Below are 21616 nucleotides of genomic sequence, written 5' to 3'. Positions count from 1 at the left end.
ATAATTGTTGCATAACTATTATAGACCACTTATGTAATTTCGGCTAATTTATATACCACAATTATTTCGACAGAACACGAGCAGTTTTTGTTTTCGGTTCGACATGAAACGATATGTTTGCAATTTTGTTTTATGAAGTGCAACCTGAAAAAGCCAAATTTAAAGCTGCTAATTAGTTAGAAAATTATGCAATACCTTACGTCGCAAAGCTTTAGTTAATCAATCAATCCGCTTTTAAGTACATTGAATGAATCGACAGTTGGAAAAAATTTTCCAGTCCTCGTGTTACGTATTTAAAAGTGAGTGACGCACCCTCCTCATAAATTGCGATATAGTATTGACTTCTGGGAGAGCTGTGCGAAAACCAAACATTCGCCTGTATTTTTTCAAACCCTCAATGCTCAAAATTTCTCGTCAAAAAATTGTAAACAGTATTAAATTATTCTGAGCATGACAATTATTAGATTAGAATTGTACGGATAATTTACAAAATAATAAATGGGGCAGACAGATGAAACGACAAACCAGATGAACTGAAATTAATTGAATAATTTATGCAATTATTTGTAAATAACTTTTTGACAACCACAACTGCGAGAACAACATCGTCACTCATTATATTTAACGAACTTACAGGACTGCAAATTTAGTACCAAAATTTTTCGACATTGAAATTTATTACCGCCGAACAAAAAGCTGCAAAATTGTGAGGAACAGTAGTTAGCTGTTAAAATATATTGCACCATGCATTATAAGAATGCAATCGTAAACTACGACATAATTATCTAAGTTTTGAAGAAAATCTGCACTTGATTGACCTCAGGACTGCAACTCCGTACGCTTTGGTACAAACATCATGCAAAAAACTGCACAAATTAGGTAATCAAAATAGATATTTCGGGTAGCAACATTCAGTGGATAAGTACGCAACACGCATGCTACGCAGTTTCATCGAAAAAAGGAGCAGAAATTATAACATTTTTGAGGCATATTTGTGGAAGGAAACAATGAGTCCAAAACAGAAAGAGTTCAGGATCATTCATTTCTGAGGCTTCCGCTTTGACATGGCTCAACGCGCATGGTGAATTTTGGCATTATTATCAAAAGGCATAGTCCATCTCAAATTATTTTTCATCTGTGACACTGATGATGTATTGCTTTATCTTCCGAATAACTTCTTCTTTTTGTCTTTCAAGCTGAAACATAGTTAAATCAGATTTAAAAATTAGAACTAAATAAACGTAATCATAAATTGTTATATTCCATTTTTGACAGTATGCATAAATCGAAAGCGTATAATACAAATGCGAAGCTTCATCACAATCTGTTTATCTTATAGGAGCAAAATGAAGACATTTTTAAAACTAATTCGGCCAAAAAATTGAGAATCGTACAACTTATTTAAATACGAGACTCAACATACTCTGAGAGCTCATTTTTTCAGCGAATCAGAATATTTTCATTTCACGTCTTATTCATTTTTATATTTCGAGATATGCTTAACTGGGCCGAACAAGTTACATCTTGGCGTTAACCAGCCAAACTTTTTGAAGTATTTCCGCTTAATGATCACGAAATAGCCGGATAGCAAAACCCCTCACGCAATCAACGCAACTAACAAGAGTGCTTGACCAACAGAAACTTTCAATGCACTTGTCTGAAGAATCATCTGAAGTGATTTCAACCATGTCCAGGCCATGACACAAAGACCCAACTCTAATAGTCTACAGATATTGATAACGCTTGCTACTCAACCATACTTAAAAACAAATGAGGAAGATATATAGAAAGCATTGGGGGTCTTGTACTTTTTCGGCCCAAAATTGCAAATCTTGAAAAATTTGAATGAACAAACCGATTGGTTGAAATCAGACAAATTACCAAAATGCGGCAATTTGAGCATCATTTTGAGCCGAATAAGCAAAAACCGGCGTTGAATCATTTTATCGACTTCTTTTTGGACCAGTGCATTGTTTTTAACTTACATGTTCTTCGAACTAAAAACAAAAGTTTCGATGTTCGACTGTCACCGAGTGTCAAAAAAGGAGAAACTGTTATTAAGAGGAAAAACACTTGGTTATATGTTGCGAAGGTTAGATTAAAATGATGAGATCAATCATTAATTTACTACAACTGCATTGTTTGCTATGAAAACTACTCCATCTAATGTGGCCAGTAAAAATATTTCAAAAACTATAGAAACTTGACGAATCTTACTAGCTATCCTACCTATTGCAAAATGAGGACTCAAGGTACAGAAGTCAAATTTGCTTAAACCTTGAATTATTGTTTTTACAGGGATAATTATTCCTAACTAGGTACCATAAGAGGGAAATAGATAACATCCTTTGGAGCTACACAAAAATCTTACGCAAGAGATACAGTTGGAAAAAATTACATGAACTACAGGAGATAGTGGAAAAAAATAAACACTTTTCGACTATATCAAACAGAAAATTGAAAACAAGTCAATGAAAACAAGCAAACAGAAAAAATATTGACTTACTTTTTAAAAAATCTCACAATGGAATTTGCAAAAAATGGGTGGCATTTAAGCTTTATGAAATTATAGAACAATTTCTGACCGACCACTTTTATGATAAAATTAACCCAATTTGAGAAAAATTGATCAATAAATAATTTAGATATTTCGCTGGGAAATCTGAAATATTAAATTGCACTTTCGAAACTAGAAGTCGGTCACGCACGTTGTTCGAGACCTTAACAATTTTGCTATTCGATAGTGAAGTTTGCCTTCATTTTAACCAAGGAAATGAACTGAACTCAAAAAGAAATCACAAAATAAACAGCGAAAAGTCAATTTTAGCCCAAAAATTTTTTAAAGACTTTCCCCTCTGAGATTCGACCCACACACCAACCAAAGAGTCCCCCAAAATTTAAAAATTCCCAAAAGGTCTAATAACGCTTTTTTCGGCCGGTTTTTAAAAATTTTTCCTGCGGCGCAGAAAATTCGGCCAAAACAGGGTCTTTTTAGTGCTTTGGGAGAGCTCGGAAAATCAATTTCCGCAAAAACCTGCAAAAAAAATCTACAATTTTTTTTGAAAATGTTTTTTTTGAGCAAATTCATTTGAGTTAAGCTGGGGAAAAAATCAATTCAGTTTGAAAAATTTATATTTTGAGTGAACCAATTTAAAAACTTATTCATTAAAAAAATCAAGAAGACCTATATAGTGTCTTTTCGACGTTCATTGAAACTTGATTCACTTTTTCGACTTTTTCCAGATCCAGGAGCACAATAAGCAACTCTGATGAAAACCTGAAGTTTTCCACCTTTTTTGAAATCTAAGATCCCAATCAGCAATACTGATGATGGAACCAAAACTTTCCACCATTTTTTCAAAACTTAAAGCCCGAGAAGCAACGATGATGATAAAACTAAAACTTACCACAATTTGTTCAAATTTAAAAGCGCAATAAGCAATAATGATAATTTAACTAAAACTTGTCACCATTTTTCAATTCTAAGAGCTCAATAAGCAATGATGATGAAACCAAAACTTTCCAAACTAAGAACCCAATAAGCAATATTGACAATAAAACCAGAATTTTCCTCCATATTATCTCAAATCTAACAGCCCAGTAAACGATATGATGATAACACCAAATCATTCATTTCAAAATCTGTGTTCCATTATGCATTCCGATGTTTCATAACAAGCTACATTTAAACAATTTAGCAATTCAAGTGTATTTTTTCAAGCCAAAATTTACGCAATTCAGACGCCGCCTGCGCTGTAATACAAACCTGAAGTTTGGAGTTGTCGCACTAAAATTCCGACATCTATATAACTATATTTATATTGTTTTGATAATTCACTTAAAGGAAATCGCCAAAACTGAAATTCAACCCATTTGGATTCTCTATGAATATCAAATTTGCATGGTTCCAAAAGAAACCATACAAATTTTCGGTCACTGACGCTTTTATCTTCACACCGAAGATAATTAAATAGTTTTGCAGCCAATTTGAAGCGGCACTTTCCCGCAATTAGAAATCTATTTCAGACATCCTTACGTTCCGTATCCACTTGAGTTTCCCTCCGCCTCTCCCGGATACCCGAGTGTAGCTGCATTCTGATTGGCTGCCGACACCGCTGCTGCCGTCGACTCGGTCCACGCTTGCAAATTCCTCTCGTGTTGATCTTTGGCTGCTGCCAATGCAGCCTGTTGCGCTTCCAAATTACGATTCATTTCTTCATGTTTTCTAAGCATTTCGTCTTCTTTCATTTTCAGGCGACGTTCTTTTTCGGCTACTTTCTGTTCAAACACGCGTTGCATGTCGTCCTGCATTTTGGATAGACGCTCCTCATGTGCTTTTTTCTCCTCGCTCAAAATGGCTAGCGGACCTTTGTTGACGGAGGGATTCGAACCTACGGCAAAATCTATCTTCATTTTTAATTCAAGAGATGAGCAAAATGCAGGTATTAAATTGCAAACGGAGAAAATGCCGAAAGTTGCACTAAAATGGACCGAAAAAGAAAATCGACTTTTGAGACCGAAGAGTGATTTTTTTTGTAAATAAAGTTACAAATTGCAAAATTATACAGCAAAATCAAGTTCAACTGTACCTAATGCTTTTCCCGATGCATCTTTTCCACCAGCAGTGCCTGGCGCAGATGCAGCTGTAGAGCCGATGGTGGATGCCAGCTTTGAGCTCCTGTACTTCTCGTAGTGTTGCTCCCTGGTGCTGTCTATCAGGTTCCATGTATGGATCTGCATCAGGATACTCCTCAGTGCAACAAAGTCATTGTGTGCCTCGTTCTCAACTAAGAACGGATAAGATAGAACGAATAAAACATAGATAACGGATCCACCTCCCCTCAATTCTGGTGGTCAGACTTTTCCACCTTTTGACCTGTGAATCGTTTTGGAAAAGTAGCAATAATATACACAGAGGCGAAGCAGAGCTTCGCAACATTTGCGATACAATTAAAAGAATGCATTACAAAATTACAAAGGAATGCATTACAAAGGTTAAAGGAGGGATATTTTTTGTTCAAAATATTAAGCTGAAAAAATAACTTGAAAAAAGTCGAAAAAAACTACTAAAAATCTACATAACTTTATCCCATACCTTTTGTCCCTAAATTTCATACCTTTGTCTTGGACGATGTGCATAAACAGCCTTAATAAGCATTGATAATCAATAACCGAGCGGCTACTAAGGCAAAAAACTTGGATCGACTCTCGTTATGCGGAAAAGGAAATTTGTAGACATAACAAATTTCAAGTTGAAGTTTTTTCAAGTTGAATTTTTAAGAGCTATCCATCCTGAAACAGGCAAAAGCATTAAAAACAATTCACTCTTAAAATTGCGCAACAATAAATTGATTCGCGACACAATTAAAACATGAACAACGTTCATAAACAGCAGAAACACGCCTAGAGAAACAATGAACGAGCGGCAATCAAGGCGAAAAAACTTGGGTTGGGTCGACGCTCGTTAAGCCAAAAACAAAACTGTAGACATAAAACGATCAAGCTATAAAAATTTTAAAGCATAGTTTTTACGATTCGTTCCTTCTGAGACAGACAAACAATAAAAAAATTGGCCCTTGAAACTGCGCAACAAAAGTTGATTAAGCCCACATAACATACGCTGAACCTGTTTAACCGAAATAGAAATCATAAAAAATTATCAAGAATCAGAGTTGGCAAATTAACAAACTACAAAGCAACTTCCAATAAGAGTGAAACAAAGACGAAAACCACAAATTCGAAAAACACTCAAAATTTTTTCAACATTTAAATTTGAAAAATTTAATTACTACTCCACATGAACTTGCAAGAATTCTTATTTGAACTTTCAAGAAACTGAACATAACCAACTGATAGCTGGAAAAGAAAAGAGTAAGGAACGCAACAGAAAAAACACTGGCTTTTTTGAAGAAATCGAACTTCAAAGAAAAAAACAGATGCCCTTTAAGCTCTTTGAATTTCTAGAACAAGTTAAATTGATTGAAAAAAGTTTAAAATTATCAAGAATCAGAGTTGGCAAATTAAGAAATTACAAAGCAACTTCCAGTAAGAGTGAAACAAAGACGAAAACCACAAATTCGAAAAACACTCAACATTTTTTCAACATTTAAATTTGAAAAATTTAATTACTACTCCACATGAACTTGCAAGAATTCTTATTTGAACTTTCAAGAAACTGAACATAACCAACTGATAGGTGGAAAAGAGTAAGGAACGCAACAGAAAAAAACACTGGCTTTTTTGAAGAAATCGAATTTCAAAGAAAAAAAAAGATGCCCTTTAAGCTCTTTGAATTTCTAGAACAAGTTAAATTGGTTGAAAAAAAGTTTAAAATTATCAAGAATCAGAGTTGGCAAATTAAGAAACTAGAAAGCAACTTCCAGTAAGAGTGAAACAAAGACGAAAACCACAAATTCGAAAAACTCAACATTTTTTCAACATTTAAATTTGAAAAATTTAATTACTACTCTATATGAACTTGCAAGTATTTTTATTTGAACTTTCAAGAAACTGAACATAACCAACTGATAGCTGGAAAAGAAAAGAGTAAGGAACGCAACAGAAAAAACACTGGCTTTTTTGAAAAAATCGAATTTCAAAGAAAAAAAAGATGCCCTTTAAGCTCTTTGAATTTCTAGAACAAGTTAAATTTGGCACTTTTCTGATAAAATTAACCAAACTTGAAAAAACTGGATCAATAGGTACTATTTTTATTCCGCTGGAAATCTAAAAACTAAATTCCACTTTCGAAACTAGAGTCGTTCACGAATTTTTGCTTAATGATTTGGGAGAATAGTTTCTGAGAAAAGTCAAAACATTTCAAAAGACGGTCAAAAAATCACGTATTTCACTATTCCGATGGCCAGAACCATCAGTGTACAAAATTCCAGCGCAGCCGCTTGTGCAACCCAATCTTCTCATTGAACCCAAATTTCAGATTTGGGAGAGTAGTTTTTCAGTAAGCATAAAAAATCCAAAAATTAGAGTCAAATTTACCCATAGACTTTTTCGAAGACTGTAGGCAGTACGGTAAAGTAAAAAATATTTACTAGGGACTATGCAGGCACACAGAGGAGTGGGCGGTCTACCCATTTAAACTTTTGGTTTTGAACATAGAAAGAGTAGCTTTCCAACAAGCTTACATATTGCAAAATTTATTAAAAAGATAATCATTTGAAATAATAATCAATGTCCGAAACGTAATCCCCATATTTACTATCTAGATGGGGTAGTTTTGCTTGAGTGAAAGAACAGGTTGGGAAATCTTCTCAATGAGCCCAAATCTCATATTTGGGATAGTTTTTCAGTAAACACAAAAAATCCAAAAATTAGAATCAAATTTCCCCCATAGATTTTTTCGAAGGCTGTAGACAGTACGGTAAAGTATAAAATATATACTAGAGATTATGCAGACACACAGAGGAGTCGGCGATCTTCCCATTTATACTTTTGTTTTGAAAAAAGTAAGAGTACCTTTCTAACAAGCTTAAATTTTTGCAAAAATTTATTAAAAAAATAATCATTTGAAAAAAAAATCTATGTCCGAAATGTACTCCCCATATTTACTACCTAGATGAGGTAGTTTTGCTTGAATTTTCAGAGTTGAGCATGTCTTAAAACTCACCGTTCCTACAAAATTGATCAGTCTATAAACAAATTTATTTGCGAGAAAAAAGTCCAGTATCTGATTACAATACCCTTGCTTATCGCAAGGCCAAATACAAACTCAAAATCAAGGCCTTACTTTCTACTGTGCCAAACGCGTACTCTCGCACTCTGAGTCCATCTTTCGATCGAGCATGATTGCTGCCACATACCGCGAATGGACTGAGACTCTAAAACATAAGGATTACGAATGTTTTGTCAGATTTTGATTGCAAATAGACAAACATAGCCAATCGAAGATTAAGAGTAATGAACGCAAGTAAACATAAAAAAACACTTACTTTGTTAAAAAAATCTCAACTTCCAAATTTGGAAGAAAAAATAGATGGCCTTTAAGCACTTTGAATTTCTAGAACGATTTATGATTGGCGCTTTTTTGATAACATTAACCCAACGTGAAAAAACTGGATCAACAAGTAAAATTTTTATTCGGCTGGAAATCTAAAAAAAATTAAATTCCACTTTTGAAACCAGAAATCATTCACGAACTTAAGCGCCATTTGCACGTTCGTATTTGTGGAGTGCTATTTAAGTCACTTTCAGCAGATGAATTTCAATTGAACTCAAAAAGTGCATATATACCTAAGTGCATCAATATTTTAAGACTTTTTCCTGGAAAAAAGAACAAAATAACATCAGCAAGACCTATATAAGAGTCTTCACTACGTTCATTACTCTTAAAAAAGAAAGTTCACGAAATTCTCGATGAAGCTCTTTAGACTAGGGTTTCGCACTGACAATATTACACAACACTGTACCTTGTATTTCTTATTCTCGGGTCCTAACTCAGGATCTAACTGCTGCTGTAAACTTGAAACTTCCGGGATCTGGAACAATTTAATTCCATGCGTATCTAGTTCCTTCAAGACCATCGCTTTGAAATCTTTCAGCTCCTCTGGAGTAAGAGTGTCTGCTTTTGCGATTACAGGGATCAAGTTCACTTTGTCGCCTAGACTCTTCATTGCCTCAACGTCAACAGCTTTTAACCTGTTCATAAATTACACTTTTCTTAATTGAAACAACTTTATCAAAACAGATCAAGGCAGTTCTTATCGGAAACGAATGAAGAACCAAAAGGTTCTGAGATTTCCGTTCTGCAATTTAAGTTTTCAATTGTTTTTTTTTTAACTGAGAACTTAACTCGACGCGGGATGTTCAGCTATTTGAAGCATGTCACTATGGTTGCTTCTGAAGACGAAAAAAAATTATGTTAACTTTTTTTGTTGCTGGCAAAGATAGTAAAGCAACAAACACAGATTATGATAGACCTCGAACCAGCGACATTTTGATTGAGGGGCAGATAAACTACGGAAATGACTCGCTAACCTGTGCGGATTCTGAGGAGACAAGAAGTAGATGCAGCAGTGAACTCTAGGGTCATTTTGTAACTTAGTACTCAGTCCCGTCGATGACTTTGAGTATTTTGAATTCTCCTTGTTGTTCGACCTGTCGATTTGGGATTCGATTGTCATATATCGGTCAAACTGTTTGTTGATGTATTCTACTAAGGGCTCTGAGCTATAATAAAAACTGAGCTATAACAAAAACGTTTAAAAATCTTTAACCAAATAGTCATAAATACAATCATGAATTCACAATCCAAAATCATACGAAGATGGATAACAACGTTTTCAAAACACAAGGAATATATTTTCTGAATCCCTAAAACTGAACCTAGGTAGTTACAAAATCAAATAAAGCTCGCTAATTGCAAGAATAAATTAAGAGGCGAAGCTTCGCTTCGCACCACTTGCGATACAAAACAAGAAAGCCGCTTGAATAAAAAATTCAAAAAAACTAATCTATCAAAATGCATAGAGCTACTTTTAAACGCAAAACCAGCCAGGACAATAGAATGTAAAATTCGCATCGAAAAAAAATTTATTAAGCGGTAACAAACGGAAAACACCTTAGCAAAAATCCTTTAAGCTGAAAAAAATGAACAAGATTATAAAAATTTATTAGGTCCCCTCACCCTCAACACACACAGACACACTTTATTCGCCCGTCAAAGGAAACAATATGAGGCCTCTAAGCGGATATAAAATAGGCCGAAAAAATCCCCTGGCCTTCAAAAACACACACGCTCAAAACTTCTTGAGTGACGCACGCCAATTATGAGTCTACATAATTGCCAAGAGACGCAAGCCAATTATGACGCATTAGCAGGACCAGTCAATTTAAAAAAAAATTGCTAACTTATATGCCTCAGTTTATAGAGCGGACGCATTTTAGCTAGTATACGAAAAAGTTCATTAAAAACATCTGACCCTGCCCAGGTTCGAACCCTCTTTTTTTGTTGCGGGTCCTCTTCCCTACCTATACGCTACAGACCCATGATCCCTTAAAGCTAAAGTGCTATTTGTAATATAATAGTCTGCGTTAATATTCTTAGCATTGTCTGTACTTAATAGCTGGTTATTGATCAAAATGAACACTTTCAAAATGAACACATTTTGTCACAACAATATTTGCGTCGGAACAATAATAATATTTGCGACTTAGGTTTGAAAAAAAAGAGAGTTTATACTATTAAGCCAAAATTTTATGACTTTTATAAGTTATTAAGATCCCTTACCCTCAAAATGCAAAAACACACACGCACATAAAAAAAATTCGCTCGTCGAAGGAGGCAATTTGCGATTTATAATCCCAACAAGCAAAAAATATATCTGTAGCGGTAAATTGGTTGCTAAGAGGCTTCAAAGAAATGAGTCCAGATGAGAAGTGTCCTGTGAACAAAATTGTTTACAGAAAAAAATCTCGATTGCAATACCCTTGCTTATCAGAAGGGTAAGAACTATATTCAGATTACCATATAACTCACCATTTAGAATTGTCCAAGAACTGCGCGAATCCTGGCGTATCAATCAAGCCAAGGGTCATTTTCGCATTTCCCTCGGTCATCACACATTGGAAGTCATTCACACTCCACTGCACAACACCACTTGTAGACCCAATAGAGTTACTGTCGTCTGGCTTCGGGGAGGTCTGTGAGGCTAGTTTGTTCATTGGAGTCACTAAGGGATTCGAGGGACCTTTGGAGGGCACCGATGACCCGTATGATGACTTCGGTTTAGAACCGGCGGAAGAGGCAGCAGTACCTGGAAATGATATAACGAATATGACCTAGTTAATGATATACCTAGTTCAATAAAAATGTCCACTACGAAGGAAAGGACCACCAGTACACTAGGAGACGTTCATTTCTTCAGATCGAACCGCTTTCATTTCTTTCAGTAAGACGTTAAAATAAGTTTTTAATTGAACAAGGAAACGCTCCATACACATCCTGCTAGTACCATGTATCCTATAAATTATGAGCCTGTCACACTTGTCAGTTATCAATCGAAACGACAATTATCATAACCAGAACCAATCCTAATCCTATTCAGGTTCAAACAAAAGCTAATTCATATTCACACGATTTGATATTCGCAAGCGTAATTAGCTAAATGATAAATGAGCGAGATGCGAAGAAATAGTCTGTATTTGAACTAGCCTCGATAAAAAAGAGGTTACGACAGATAATTAAAAACGTACTAGAGTTATTTGCTATGTTTTGTTTGTCGTTGCTTTCCTTCACTGTTTTGTTCCACCTGTCGAAGCATGAGGGAACGACGCAGTTCTTGCCGTCTTCTGATTGCGAGGAGCGACTGTTCGGGTCTGCTGGGTAGATTGTGGAGTAGAAGAGGGTGTTGATGAATGTCGACTTACCAAGACCAGTCTCACCTGTAACACACAGAACAAAATATAACTTTTCATTACATCAACTTTTAACCCAGGAGATCCATGTAAATGTTATTATCTTTCGATATTCTCAGAATATCGCTGAGCTATATTGCGAAGTGTTCGATTACATGATATTGAGATCTGTGAAACATAAACCTGATCAAAAAAATCTGAAAACAAAGTGAAAGATTTAAAAATAGCAATGATTCAGCATGAACAATAGAGAATAAGATATTTCTGCTTCTTACCGACAACCATGACGTTGAATCGGAACTGGTCTCGGACGAACCTGCGTCTGATCTGATTGGACAACTCCCTCAGACCCACTTCATTCGCCCCCACAGACTCCATCGACTGGTACTGCAACACAACAGATCCTCAAACACTCTCTGACAAGATGTCCAAGAGTGATGGTTCTTATAATAAAGGGCTCTCATCCCCGTGCCAAGGGTAACCCTTCATTAGTGATTATCAACGAAAAGTAGAAAAAGCCTTTAATACGAAATAATTCATATAACAATGTCTGATTTAAAATTATCGAGGCTGAAACCAACTAGTAGAAAATTAGAACGCTTTTCTTATGGATTAAATCTTTGGGGAAAAATAAGAAAGGCTTTAACATAAGAAAGATCTTTCATATCAACTCATAAAAAGATGCCATTACAATCATTTGATGTTTCGATTAAAACCACATGAAAATCCCCTCTAAGCCACATGAAAGGATCCCAGATAATAGATTAAGAACAACTGGTGTCACACATCTGGTAAAAAACCAGATATTGCACTCTAATGCGCGATATTGTTTTGTTTTTCAAACAAAACCACTTAAAGCCTTATAAATTATACCTTCTGTTTAGATATTTGACCTCCCGCAGCCATGTGCATAGGCGTGCTGGCAACACTAGATGCTAGCGAGAACTGTCCACTATTGATTGTCATCTCCGATCCCTGTCTTCCCGCCAAATCAGCACTGTACACACTGCTTTGAGGAGCAACTGATTCCATATCTGATGATGCTATGGTGCTGTCTGAATTGTCTCTCTTCAGACCTGAGGCAAAAAAATCGAAAGTTAGATTAACTCGATAAACATATTTACGCTGAACATTTTTTGTACCACTGAAGTTTTTTGACAGACTAATAGTTATAATTAAATGGCTATAACAAAAACTATGTATGCGGAAAAGAGATCAGCGTGCATGAAAGCGTGATTTAATGTAACAAAAGCCACATTCGATCGCGTGAGGAAAAAACACGCCCAACCATACTTCATTTCCACTTAGAGAGTGGCCAGAATATTAATTTTGAAATAAACCGCCCTAGCAGCTAAAGCAGCAGTTGAACAATGAGATCAATTATACTAAAATTACTAAAAAAGCCAACAAGGATTTCGACACAGAGGCAAAGTCTAGCTTCGCAACACTTGCGAATCAATTAAAACACAGCATTACAAAATATTGGAAAGGTTAAAAGAAAGTTTTTTTTCCAAAAAAATTAAGCTGAAAAAATAACTTGAAAAAAGTAGAAAATACTTTTTATTGTCTCGGACGATAACCATAAACAGTTTCAACAAGCATTAAGAATCAACGACCGAGCGGCAACTAAAGCGAAAAAATTCAAGTCGATCCTCGTTCAGCCGAAAACGATACTGTAAACAAAAATACTCTAGTTATAAACATTTTTACTACCCATCACTCCTGAATTAATCAAAAGCAATAAAAACATTTCGCCCTTGAAACTGCGCAACATAAATTGCCTATCGATACCATTAAACACAGAGGCGAAGCTGAGCTTTGCACCACTTGCGATACAATAATTATAGGATGAGTGCATCATGACGCTGAAAAATTAGCAAGCAGCACTTATAACTATGTTACAATTAAAGGTGGAAGTAGAAAAACGAGAAAATAAAAAAGAATTTTTTTTCGTGTTTGAAATTAGGCATTCACAAAATTGGTGCCAGAGTCTTTTTGATCTCAAAAGTACTACCGGGTACTTTAAGGAAAAATGATAAATAAGGCGCCAGAATTGAAGCCGATATCTAATAAGCTGAAACTCAGCCAAAAACTTTCGTTAAATACATAAAAAAAAATTTCACGTAACGCCAACATAGAACCCAAGATAGCTTTAGAAGTAGCGCATGCAAAGGTAGACTGAATAATATGGAAACTAAACTGACAGAGCTTAAGTCGACAAGCATGAAACCGAAAAATCATCAAGATAAATAACTATCAAAACTAAATAATTATACATACAAAAGTTTGAGTTCTAGATATAGCATGAGTAGCAACTAGTACCCGAAAGTTCAATTTGAATTTTCATGAAATTGAGCATATCAGCAGCATCATAAGCGATTCAACAGAATTTTTTAAAACTAGTTTTCAACCCGAAAAAAGTGTCTATATTCCATTTGATAACGCTTACTAGTCGCAAGCGTAAATGTTGTATTACAAGATAATGAAAAAAAGGAAGTCTTCTTTTTCCAAAAAAACAAGCTTAAAAAATAATCCGAAAAAGTCGCTGTCTCAAACGATGTTCATAAACAGCCATTAAAAGCATTGAAAAACAATGACCGAGCGGAAAATAAGGCGAAAAAACTTGGATCGATCCTCATCGAGCCGAAAACGAAACTCTAGACATAATACATATTTTGGCTATAAAATTTATTATGAAATTTTACGATCCCGCTGAACCAAGAAAAAGCAAAAAAAATTGCGCAACATGAATTGACTAGCGATACAATAAAAACATAGTATTACAATATGTTGAAAAAAGAAGGAAGTCTTTCCAAAAAAGAATAAGCTGACAAAATAACCTGATTTAAGTCTAAAAAACTATATCAAATATTTTATACCTCTGTCTCGGACGACGTTCATCAACAGTCTTCATAGCATTGAGAAACAATTACAGAGCGGCTACAAAAGCAAAAAAGCTTGGGTCGATGCTCATCAAGCCGAAAACTAAACTGTAGACAAAAAAAATTGAAGCTATAAAAAAGTATAACTCTTACGACCCATCCCTCCTGAAGCAGACGAAAGCAATTAAAATAAATTGACTAGGCCGATATAACATACGCCGAATCCTCAACCGAAAAAAATCTAAATTATCAAAATTACTATAAATCAGAGTTGGTAAATTTACAAACTACAGAGCAACTTTCAATCTTAGTAAAAACTGTTTGAATCATTAAAAAAAAAAAGCTTTGAAAAACAACCATTTAAAAAGCTTACCAGATAATATGAAATGCATTTGAAAATAAAGGACAATCAGCCGATATAAATTAGGCCGACCACAAGTCAGAAAAAAAATCAACATTTTTTCGAACAATATATTTTAAAAAATAACTACGATGTCAAATTGAGCATATCAGCCTTTAAGCATGTAAGAATGTCGGCAGAGTAAAGAAAAGTTGTTGACTGCAAAAAAAAGTCCAGTTCCCGACTCGAAGTCTTTTGCTTTCGCAAGTGAAAGAAGTGCCAGTTAACGCAAGGATAACAAAAAAATACTGACTCACCTCTTAAACTCAACTTTCGGATTGCAAGCGCGAATAATGATGGAAAATTTTGTGATAAAATTAACCCACATAGAGAAAACTGAATCAATAGATAAAAAAAATTTGACCTATAAAACTGTCTTCAGTTCGTTCATCGAGACTTAATAAGCTATCAGTCGTACGAGATTTGAACCAAAGACCTCTACAAACGAATTTTTGCTTTCACGACTGTGCAATGCCACCTCGCTGTCTTCCAATGCACAAACCTCTTATAAAACACCAGGCAGAATTAAACGCGCCTTAAACATAGCCAACAAAATTAGAAAAAAAACTGTCATAGAACAGAATAAACCAAAAAAAAAACGAAGGACTTATTCCAATGAATTTTTCGTCTTTCGAAATTCAAAAAACAACTCAAGTTGAATCTCTTTCAGATTCAAGAACCTTTTCAATTTATATAATAAAAAATAATCCAATTAGAGAAAACTGGGCGAATAGGTAATCGCTTCAGTATAATTTAATTAAAAATTGAATTTAAATCATTCAAATTCAAATGAATTTAAATGAAAACAAGGAAAGCTCGTTGCTGTGCAGGTAGCACAGAATGTTCCAACCATATTCATAAAATTTTTAAATGAAAGTTTTTTTACATCATTAAGTTCTTTAAATAAGTGTCGTTTTATCATATGCTGTGATGATAAAAAAGTGCATAAAAAGTTAGTAAAATAGGCATAATCGACATTCAAAAAATATTAATGAACAAAAAAAATAAAAAAAAAATATTTTAATGAAAAAAAAAATCATTTTTTTTGAATTTTTTAAAATATTTTCTTGCCAGAGAGAAGTGCTTATAATAGCTTTCAAAACTAGTTTCAGTTTCAACTAAAAGTTTCAAACTAATTATTCAACACGAAAATTATTTTGGGAAATTATCAAAAGTCGTTCGAATGACGACTGAAAGGAAAGGCTTTAATATGATATATCACTCAACCCAGTCCGATAATTATTTGTGGTACAAGATTTTGCGCGGAAAAAAAACAGAAAAAGACTATAACACCCGAATACAAAGTTCCTCTCTATTTTCAATGGCCGGAACAAAAGCACTTCAGACAGAAAACAGCAAATGCCCGTGAAAGAATTTGTCTTAAAACCATAGCCAACGGAAATCAAGGAAACTGAAAAAACGATTGACTACATAACTCTAAAAAACACATAATATTGAATCACAGAATCTTACTTGAGCAGTAGACAGATACAAAAACTGACACAGAAGTGAAGCTGCGCTTCGCGAACACAAGCGAGGAAGATGCAAAAAAAGCTGAAACAGGCAAAAAGTGAAATAAGGAAAAAATGAAAAAAAACACCTTGAAACTTTTATTGGGATTAGGAGTATCACGTTCTCACATCTGCGCCACATACGCTTGGAAGTTAAATAATGGCCCAGCTAATGCTGGATTTACTTATTCTTATAATTTTAACCATATATTGTACTGATACGGAAATGCGTAAACTTTGAAATTTTCAAAAAAATGGACTATTTGCACCTTGATTTTTTTAGATTGAACCCTTTATAACAGATTTAGCTAGTATTTATCGAGAATAGTGACAAAAGTTCTAAAAAAAGCTAAAAATTTATGAAGGAATGTTTCCGAAGTCCATATCAGCTTTTCTACAAGAAACAGGGTAAAACAGATTACGCAGGTAAAATCTAAGCATCAAGTTAGTTTTAATGAACTATCAACCCCAGAATCAGCCGGTTAATTTTTGAAAAAAAAAAAGAATTACATTCCAAAAAAACGGACAAAACTTAAGAACTGGACTTTTTAAGGCCATATTTTTTTTCGAAAACGCAGATAAGTAGCTTGCGCAGGTAAGATTCGGATAACTGATTTTTTTCTTTTGGTTAAACAATTGTTCTCCTATTTGGCAGGGTAGATTTTGAGAATTAACCAAAATGTAAACATGGATTTTTGAGGCAATAACAATTTTCGGAATTTAAGGAAAAGTCGTTTGGGAAGGGGAAATCCCAACAGTTTTTTCTTTTGATTGAAACCTTCATCTCAGATTTGAGCATTTAATATTTGAGAAAATGAAAAAAATGAAACAAATAGGTTAAAAATCCCCCTACTAGAACTTTTGAAGGCAGTAGAACGTCAGGTAAAATGAAAAGAATCCAGCGAAATATGCAGGAACATAGAAGAGCTGTCGATTTTTCATTTGTACCATTTTTTTTTAAAAATCGGTACAGTAGTTTTTGAGAAAATTAGAAATTTCTGCCAAAATGTTCCAAAGCGTCGCAAAAAAAGCGAAAAACAACAATTCCCAAATATTTTCATAATACATATTTTTCTCGAACAGGACCTAACACTAGCCAAAAAAGCAGCAACATATAGCATTAAATTTTTTATGCTCAAGTAAGCTTAAATATGATTAAATTGAAATACAGTGCCACCAAATGAGCACTTTCATTTGCGACTTAGATTAGAAAAAATTCTTCGTAATTAAACACTACGCTTTGCTTATATATAAAATGGATACAAAATGTGCGATTCGAAAAATGAACTCGCACCATTACACAAGAGTTTGCTTGTGTAAATATGATATAATGGTCGATCATCATCACTGACCTGAGGAGTAGAGACTGTTGTTGTTTTCTGTGAATCCGGAGTCCCCGTTCGAGTATCCTTTCACACTTGAAGACATCTTGAGGTCATTACTTTCCGATGTTTTCAGCTACAAAAAAGCGTATTAACAATTTTTAGCTTAGTTTCATTTTTTTGAAAATAAACGAAAATAGGGTTAGTTGCAACACGTAAAGGGAAATTCACAAGGACAGTATTTAAAGCATCTCAATATTCGCTTTAAAGCAGAGATTAAGCATTAACAAATGTTTGATGATTTTGTGCTATTCAAGCGTTTTCCTGTGGAGTTACTCAAAAGCATGCCGCTTAGGTGCGATTCGAATAGTAATGTTTAAAGCTGCAATTTGGTTTTAATTGCATGCAAAATACTTGACGATAAACGTTTACCTTATTTCTTACTGTTCTCATAAAAAAGAATGAAAAAAATCTTCAAATGCTGGATAAAATGCTATTCAAAAATTTCATTGAAGCTCGAGAAAACAACCGGAAGCTAACCTTCCCTCGGAGTCTAGAAGACAACATTGAGAACTCGACATCCCTCACACCTGTATTTCTGTCCCCACTTTTCCCAATGTACCCATTTCGATCCCCTCCCCCGCCTCCACTACTAACACTACTACCATTACTCATATATCTCCCAACCCGATCATTAGACGAAGAAGACTTGTTGAAACTGTCGCCTACATTGTAGTTTGAGAACTCTTCGCTGCTTTCTTTCGAACAGTCCGCTCTATCGTAATAGTTTCGTCTTCGGAACAAACTACTGCGACTGTCTTCGTCTTCTCGATTCTGATTGGATGTCGAATTAAGACGATATGAAGTCATTTCAAAATGTTCAAATCGTTAACGTTACCCCCCAAAACTGTCGAAATAAATAATGAATAAATTATTGTTGCAAAAACTGGATGCCTATTATTTCAGTTCAGTCATTTTGAAACTGTAATATTATTGAAAATTCGACTATTCAGCAATTTGCAATAAATCGATTTGCTTAAGCCGATGATCACAAATGTTTAGCCATTTGGCGAATTGAGTCAAGATATGTAATAAATGATAAGTATCAAACAGGACCAAGCATGCAAGCCGATTAAGGATCAATCAAAGGGTTAGTCAAGACTGATTGCTCCAATACCTCGACTCAAAGAGGTAAGTTTCAATCAAACCATGCACTGCACAATTACGCATAGTCATTCACATGTACAAAGCAATTTCAAGCGGACACGACTTAAATTTTCATTTCAGAAACCTTCATAAATGTCGTTTCTTCTGTCTTCGTTACGTCTTTGTGCCTTGGACAATGCGGTCAACAGATGGTTTGTTGAGAAAATACTTGAATTGTTTCTTCTCCTGGTTTATCGACACAGTTTCAAACCTGTTGACGTATTTATAAAAGCAATAACATTAAGTATACTTTTTGCAGCCAAAATTGAAAATGCGCCACAATTATTTATAAAATGATCAAATTTAAGGTTAATACCGAAACTTTGGTGCGTGAAATAACAAATAACAATGATTTTCAGGTGCCGCCGAAGAAATGCATAGGTGATTTGAGTGAAGGCCAAAGGTCAATTTTCTGCTGCACAATTCAAAAATTCAGGCATTTGATAATTGCGCCCATTCAGAATTATCAATCATGCAATAACTGAAAATACAATTAGCCGGTGAAATTACATTCTATCAAGTGAACAGATACAAACATAAAAATCCAGGGATACATAAATTGAGTTGCAAAAAAACGTGTGGGCAGCGATTCGTCATATATAGGCGTAGTATTGACGGACAGAAACATTCAAAATTAAAGGAAAACTCAACAGATAGCTAATAGAAAGCTGTTAGCGAAAGCTGATTGCTTCATTAATTTTTAAAACAAAAATTCAAGAAAACTTTCCGGAAAAAAAACTACTGACGTTTGCGATAAAAGGCCAATACAAAAATTGGCTCTTTGTTGCCAGCTAATAAACAGCGTTGCCAGCTAATAACCGCTTCTTTGCATACATTAGATATCAAAATCTTCATGTCATAAGTTACATTGAAACGGAAATAGCGCTACTGTTACACCGAGATACAAACTTTTCCGACTGGTTCAAAGGCCGACGAGTGTCCCGCCCCTTTTCCCATTTGTTCATATAGCGAATTCCTGGGACTGTTCGAGTGAGGTGCGTTTGAGGAGGGAGCTGGCATTGTGACTTTGTTGTCATAGATTGCACTGTTTCTATTGCTATTCTGTCCAGAGGGTTGTTTTCTGTATTGGATACCGCCGGCACTTCCTGAATCTAAAACAGTAAAGTCGTTTAATAATCTCAAAAGCAAAATTATGATACTGGGTTCGAAACCTCATTAGGCAAAATTTACTCACTAGGGTAAAGAAATAGCTTCCATATGACCTAGCTAAAGATAAAGCTATCACTGACGCAGGGGCGGATCTAGGATTTTCTCGAGGGGGGCGGATTTTCGAAAATTTTGTCGACTCTTTTTAGGCCGACCAAATTGATTTCCTGAGCTCTCCCAAATCACTATAAAGACCCCATTTTTACAGAATTTTAGGCGTTTCAAGGCCTTTTTGAAAACTTTGGTAAAAAATCGTTTTTTCGGTGCGCACTCCACCTCAAAATTAGTATATTTTGGCTCAAAATTAGTATTTCTCAAAATAGTAACAAAGGGGGACCCTTTGGGTCGGCAGGGGGTCAAATCCCCTAAATCCGCTGGTGCACTGACGACTAACCTGCGTTGGGCGAAGTAGCGGCAGCTCCCTGAGTTGGGTTGTTGGCTCGACTGAGGAATGCCTTCCTCGCCTCACTGAAAGAAGGCCCCGTGTCAAACCCAGCAGCAGTCGGGTTATCCCCTCCCCCTGCTATCCCTGATGTGCCATTACTCTCCCCGGTTGAGATGTGAAGCTCGGTGGGCGTGAACTGATGAGATGAGGGATCGTGAACAGAATGGTGCGTGTCGGAACTTCCGTTGTTCATTGTGGATGATTGTTGTGAAATGAAGTTTTCTCAATTGTGCACTTAGGGACAATTTAGGCGAGGACCGAAAATGGGAAAGACCCCAAAAAATGCCCCGATCTTGACAAATTGTAGACGTGACTTTAAATCATTTGACCCAAACAACAAATATCTTCAAAAGATAGACTTCTGATTAAAATTAAAGTCATTGCACCTGAAAATTCATGTTAAGCAGTTTTTAATTGAGACCGAACTTCGCAATAAACCCAAAACTACAGCTGCTTTTATGATGCAAAACTAGTACACTTGCGCGTGGGCTATAATTTGAACCTAATATATCTGCACGCTCGACTCGCTGTATCAAGTAAAAAATACACTCACCAAATTCCGATAACTGACAAGCGCCGACGGTAAGAAGTACTATAACTCTATGAGTCTAGTCTGCTCATAAACATATTAAAATGTAAAGAAAATGTTTTTATCGCTGAGACAAAAATCGCATCAGAGTACCAACGATCGTCAAGTGTCGAATTTTGCTGGCAATTTATGTGACATCTGCTAATTATGATGGAGTTCCGGTTATGCCAAATTACACCTTAAGATATAAGAGAACAGTCAGTCAATATACAACTGCAGAAAACCATATCAAATCTGATAACCAACCGAGACAAGAGTGAATTTTCTTTTTTTGTGAACATTTAACTAGCTTGTTTGCAACTCTGAATTAAACTTTTAGTTGGGATACCCCCACAGAGCGGAGAAAAATGCACAAGAAAATCGAATGATCAGTACATGAAGCTAACAATTTTCAAACCAAGTGTACCATATATGTCCACAGTCACAGAAAGATGAATTAACTTTCAGAAAATTAGGACTAATTTCCATATATTCCTTTAGTTTGTAACCAAAAAGTGAAGTGAAATGAAGTGCTATGGTGTTTTTTTTAATTTGTTTGTTTTCGTGCTAGAAATAAATGAACCGTTTCAAAAGCGCTTAACTTACGCTTTACGGATAAAATTCGAGAGCATTTCATCTGCGATCTATGTTTTGGAAGTCCGGCCAAAGTGATATCGACAGTAATCCTTTTAATCATAGACACACCAAAATTTATTGCTTTTCAACACTTCTGAAAGGGATTGAA

The 21616-nt window shown here is 35.2% G+C and overlaps 1 protein-coding gene across 5 annotated transcripts; it reads right to left on the bottom strand.

Moving 5' to 3' along the window:
* Window positions 1-430: 430 nt before the first annotated feature.
* LOC134846871 (septin-7-like) lies at window positions 431-21372 on the bottom strand. Of its 5 annotated transcripts, none has more exons than XM_063864277.1 (14): window positions 20253-20710; window positions 19601-19803; window positions 17516-17621; window positions 12244-12446; window positions 11646-11757; window positions 11209-11397; window positions 10493-10769; window positions 8992-9183; window positions 8424-8652; window positions 7745-7835; window positions 4590-4787; window positions 4037-4391; window positions 3767-3787; window positions 431-1196 (listed from the first exon to the last, which is right to left on the bottom strand). In XM_063864277.1, exons 1-14 carry the CDS (start codon window positions 20494-20496, stop codon window positions 1160-1162), a joined length of 2457 nt encoding a protein of 818 aa, XP_063720347.1. In that variant the 5' UTR covers window positions 20497-20710; the 3' UTR covers window positions 431-1159. The 5 variants fall into 5 exon arrangements, with proteins under 5 accessions (XP_063720347.1, XP_063720351.1, XP_063720352.1 ...); XM_063864281.1 differs by lacking the exons at window positions 19601-19803; window positions 20253-20710 and adding exons at window positions 18777-18902; window positions 19008-19575; XM_063864282.1 differs by lacking the exons at window positions 19601-19803; window positions 20253-20710 and adding an exon at window positions 20857-21372.
* Between the last annotated feature and the right edge of the window lie 244 nt (window positions 21373-21616).

The sequence above is a fragment of the Symsagittifera roscoffensis genome, chromosome 5 (genome assembly GCF_963678635.1).
Source record: "Symsagittifera roscoffensis chromosome 5, txSymRosc1.1, whole genome shotgun sequence".
Lineage (NCBI taxonomy): Eukaryota > Metazoa > Xenacoelomorpha > Acoela > Convolutidae > Symsagittifera > Symsagittifera roscoffensis.
Note: the sequence above shows the minus strand (reverse complement) of the source record. Positions and strands in the feature narration are given on the sequence as shown.

Bases quoted from the DNA above. Each gene is read 5' to 3' on its own strand.
- LOC134846871 (XM_063864277.1), bottom strand. From the start codon at position 20,496: ATGAACAACGGAAGTTCCGACACGCACCATTCTGTTCACGATCCCTCA. The intron at 17,622-19,600 runs GTTTGTATCTCG...GCTTTTTTGTAG, and splicing joins CCTTTGAACCAGTCGGAAAA to CTGAAAACATCGGAAAGTAA. The intron at 11,758-12,243 runs GTATAATTTATA...GTTGTGTTGCAG, and splicing joins GTCAAATATCTAAACAGAAG to TACCAGTCGATGGAGTCTGT.